Raw genomic sequence first — 4,471 nt, forward strand, 5'->3', positions numbered from 1 at the left:
ATGACAGAGAGGAAGGCGAGAAACACTTTTTGCTTCAACAGACTCTCGCGCCGTCCCTTCCGTCAAAACTCTAAAGGCCGACTGCACATTTCCTATCTTTGCAATAAAAGCCCTGCTTCATGCTGCCTGCGCTAACAAAATAAGAGTCTCGGAAATTTGGCGTGCACAAGTGATGTGCACGCCAGCTTTCTGAGGGATCGCTTGTGCACGCCAGTTTTCCGAGACTCTGTATTTAGTTAGCGCAGGCAGCATGAAGCAGGGCTTTTATTGTGAAGATAGGAAATGTGCAGTCGGCCTTTAGAGTTTTGACGGAAGGTACGGCGCGAGAGTCTGTTGAAATAAAAAGTGTTTCTCGCCTTCCTCTCGGTCATATTTTCATAATAATGATCTTGCAGCAGCCAGCGTCATCTCACAAGACCCTCCGGTACCGTGAATGTCATTTAAGTGACGTCTTGGTGAAGATTGATGATCACTCATTTTTAGGTCTATTTTTTTTAAAAGCCTGGCTGGAGATCGACTGACACACCCCCCGCGGTCGACTGGTAGCTCGCGATCGACGTAATGGGCACCCCTGAACTATATGATTTGCCTGAGAAGCTGGACAGGACAAAAATAAATAAAAAAATATCGGATCAGTACGCCCTTCCTAAACCTTATAAGAAATTTGACAAAATAACCAAACTCAAAATCAATTTTTAGTCGACCAAGTTTCAAGTTTATTTACAATACCATACAACAATTACAATAGTAGTGAATATCATTATTTAAAGATGTTAGTATGTGAAAGGCTCCCCCAAATAAGCTAGAAGAAGTGTTTCTCAAATTGGGTTACATCTCTCAAAGGGACTTAACATGTTGGTCAGGATTGTCGACATATACCACTTAATAAAACACCTTTTTAATTAACTCTCACAGACATTTTTACGACGAATTAACTTTTTTTTTTCTCTCTCTGGCGCTCACCGAGGGTGAACGCTCCCCTTTCCTGTCCTGCTTGCTTCTTTGTTTTGTCTTGTCTTAACTTTCTTGTTGCCTTGTGGGGCGGTATAGCTCGGTTGGTAGAGCAGTCGTGCCAGCAACTTGAGGGTTGCAGGTTCCATTCCCGCTTCCGCCATCCTAGTCACCGCCGTTGTGTCCTTGGGCAAGACACTTTACCCACCTGCTCCCAGTGCCACCCACACTGGTTTAAATGTAACTTAGATATTGGGTTTCACTATGTAAAGCGCTTTGAGTCACTAGAGAAAAGCGCTATATAAATATACTTCACTTCACTTCACTTCGCCTCTTTTTGCACTGCTCTCCAAATCTAAACATTGGAACTATTTAACTGGCCTCAACAAAATTGACAAGATTTTGAGTTTGGGGGGAACCTGCTGTCGTGACGAAGCGGTTGTTGCTGGACACACCACGGACTCTTGGGAGAAGAAGGAGGACCGCGTGCCTGGCGACCCTTTTCTGTCGACGACGTGAAGATATCTACTTATCGGAATTATGACACCAGGACATCTGCTGATTGGACTAAGCGTTGCTCTGGTTTGTCGACAAATTGGACGTTGCTGGCGGTCTTCAAAGTACCCCAAAGCTGCCACAAATGATTGGAGGATGCGGGAAGAACTGACATCGGACTGTCTACCCCGCAGGTTTTTGAGGACCAGTCATAGACAATTTTAGAGTGAAAAGCAAATTTTATTTTCACTCGCATACAAATCATTTTAACTTGGGTTTTTTTCCCTGGCTTCGAGACTCTCCCGAAGATCACTGCAGGAAGACACAACAAACTCCCTTCTTGTCTCTCATGGACACACACCTGTTGTTGTGAACTTTGGACTAGCGACGGCAAATACATCAAGGCCGCGGAACAGAGACACACTACAGGCTTATACACACACACATAAATATACGCCACACATACACCCTCCTGTCCCCCAATCTAACGCCCTGAATGCAATCCCTTAGGGGTGATGAATAGATGGTCAGCGCCTGAGAGCTGCGGCTTACCACCATGACCTTTACATACCTTCCTTTTGTTGCTAGATATCTCGAGATGTATGTTGTAATATGTGCTTTGCTATGGAGGTTTTTTCTCACTCCAAACTGGACCCCCTTAGGAGCCCAGTCTGGATTATATTTTTTTTATTCATCCTTCCCCAGCGTTGACCTTTTTTCCATCTTTTACTGGCGACCCATCAGCGTTCTTGTTCTGTAACCCTGTACACTGTTTGTTTGTCTAATCTTGAACAGGTTTGTGCGGAAAACAAAGTTTCGTTGTACCACCGTTTTCGTAATCTGGTCTTTATTGCATAATGTCCGTTCTCACTTCTGATGCTGCTTTACTGTTCTTTCCTTCGACTTTACACAACTGATCCCTATGACCTGAATGCACCACGGCGTGTGTGTGATACCCCCTCAGCCCACCACCGACACTAATCAGCCTCCAAATGTGGGCCTGTGAATTTTTCCGACTCATTTCAACCCTTAACTGCGGATTACCCACACACGCGCGCTATGCATTGCAGGCGTGACGGCGGTTTGTCGGTGTTTATTTACAGCCAAACGCTTAAATCTATTTGTGTGATGCCCTGTGATGTAACACCACTGTAACAGGGGTATGGATGGCATACGTGGTCGGCCGGGGGAGGGCTTGGGATGGCAGCATGACCACCCACGTGCCCGGTGTCGGACAAAACAGAGGTAGAGATTCACGTGGGTTTGAGGTAGTTGTACAGGGAGCTAAGTCCTCCTTGCAGCACCTCCTTAATGGGCTTGAGAAGCGGGTTATGTACAATATGGAGTCCTTTGTCCATAGGGTGGCAGGCCAGCTTCCTGAGCCGACTCAGCAGATACATTTCCCCTGGCACGCTTTGCAGTTCATTGAAGTCCACGTTGAGGAGCTCCAAGGAGTCCAGGAAGCACAGTGTCTTAGGCAAAGTGTGGATGCTGTTCCCCTCCACAATGAGGATCTTGAGGTTGACCAAGTCCTGGATCTGGTCGGCAATCGTCTCCAGACGGTTGCAGGCCAGGTGAAGAAAGACCAGGCCCTTCATGCTGTAGACGCAGGTCGGGATGTGGGCGATGCGGTTGTGGCTCAGGTTGAGCTTGGTCAAGTTGCGCATGGCTGCCAAGCTCCCCGGCAGGCTGGAGATCTGGTTGTTGGCCAGGCTGAGTACCTCCAGGCCGGCGCAGGAGCCCAGCTCCTCGGGTACCTCGCTTAAGCGGTTGCGGCAGGCGAAGAGCACACGGAGCTTCTTCAGGAGTCCGATCTCGGGAGGCAGACTGGTCAGGTTATTGCCCCACAGGTTGAGCACCACCAGGTTGTCCAGGGCACTGAGGGCGGGTGGCAGCGAGCACAAACAGTTCATGGACAAGTTGAGCTTCTGCAGCTCTCGCAGCTCCCACAGCTCGGCTGGGGCGTCATCCAGGCCCCGCATGGCCAAGCTTAGGGTGCTGTAGCCGAAGTGCACCGTGGCGTGTCGGCGGATTTTCTCCGCGGCAGACGACAAGCCGGCTTGGTCGTTTCCGCTGCCTTGAATCACGCTCACCTCGCTCAGTTCTCTGCTGGAGAAGCCGCGAGACTGCTTCCCGCCCATTCCCAACCGGATTCTTATTAAAGATAGCGTCCTCTGCTTGCTCGGAACATCTTTGAGTCCGGGTGGAACCTCAGCAGCTTTGAATCCTGGCGGAGCTAAGAGCGCACTAGGGTGACTTGCGCATGGTCCCAGGACAAAGTGCCTGTCTTACTCGGTTTTCATTCCTCAGCTGGCCTTGTCACTTCTCAGGTCCACAGATAGAACCGTGCTCCCCACCCTCTCTCTGAGCTCCGAGTAGGAGGGGGCCAGCTTAACCAGTTGAGGTCTCTGCTATGATCTCATCCCAAAGTGCGGCCCTGGGGGCAGTTTGTGGTCTGCGGCTTAAGTTTTATTGACTTATTCTAAGAACTGAAGTTGGACAAGAGAACTGAAAAAATATTACAGCAAAAGTTGAAAAAAGTGTGTAAACATGAGAGGGGAAAAGTTCAAATGTTAACGTTGATAGAGCTGTTACTACAGCTTATGTCATTGGTCCACTGGGTTCATATTAGTATCCAAAAATGCAGATTGGCAGATTGGTTTAAGTATTTTTAATTTCATTATTATCACAGTGCAGTAGGGTCTAGTTTCAGTACACGCACAATGATTTCCTGTTCGGTGCAAAAATAATCTTCAAAATAAATGCATGGCAATTGTGACGGACTCAAGCCGTCGTGCGGGTTCCCAGGACCACCAAGGAAGGACATCTGCGAGCAGGTGTAAACTTCTTTATTTATGCAAATAAGAAAAGTATTTTGCGGGTTGCTTTTCAGCCGTCCACATCTTTTGCATCTGCCTCTCACTGTCTTTCCTCGTTTCGCCACCACTCCCTCTCACGTTCACAACTGCCGCCCCTTTTAACAGTGCGAGATTATTCATTAATTGTGTCCAGGTGCGCCATCCAC

The 4,471-nt window shown here is 48.2% G+C and overlaps 1 protein-coding gene across 1 annotated transcript; it reads right to left on the reverse strand.

Moving 5' to 3' along the window:
• Positions 1-491: 491 nt before the first annotated feature.
• Positions 492-3,772, reverse strand: LOC133568018 (leucine-rich repeat-containing protein 30-like). The gene has a single exon (XM_061919708.1). The coding sequence runs from the start codon at positions 3,585-3,587 to the stop codon at positions 2,700-2,702; it is 888 nt and encodes a 295-aa protein (XP_061775692.1). The 5' UTR covers positions 3,588-3,772; the 3' UTR covers positions 492-2,699.
• Positions 3,773-4,471: the final 699 nt, after the last annotated feature.

Source organism: Nerophis ophidion, linkage group LG14 (genome assembly GCF_033978795.1).
Source record: "Nerophis ophidion isolate RoL-2023_Sa linkage group LG14, RoL_Noph_v1.0, whole genome shotgun sequence".
Lineage (NCBI taxonomy): Eukaryota > Metazoa > Chordata > Actinopteri > Syngnathiformes > Syngnathidae > Nerophis > Nerophis ophidion.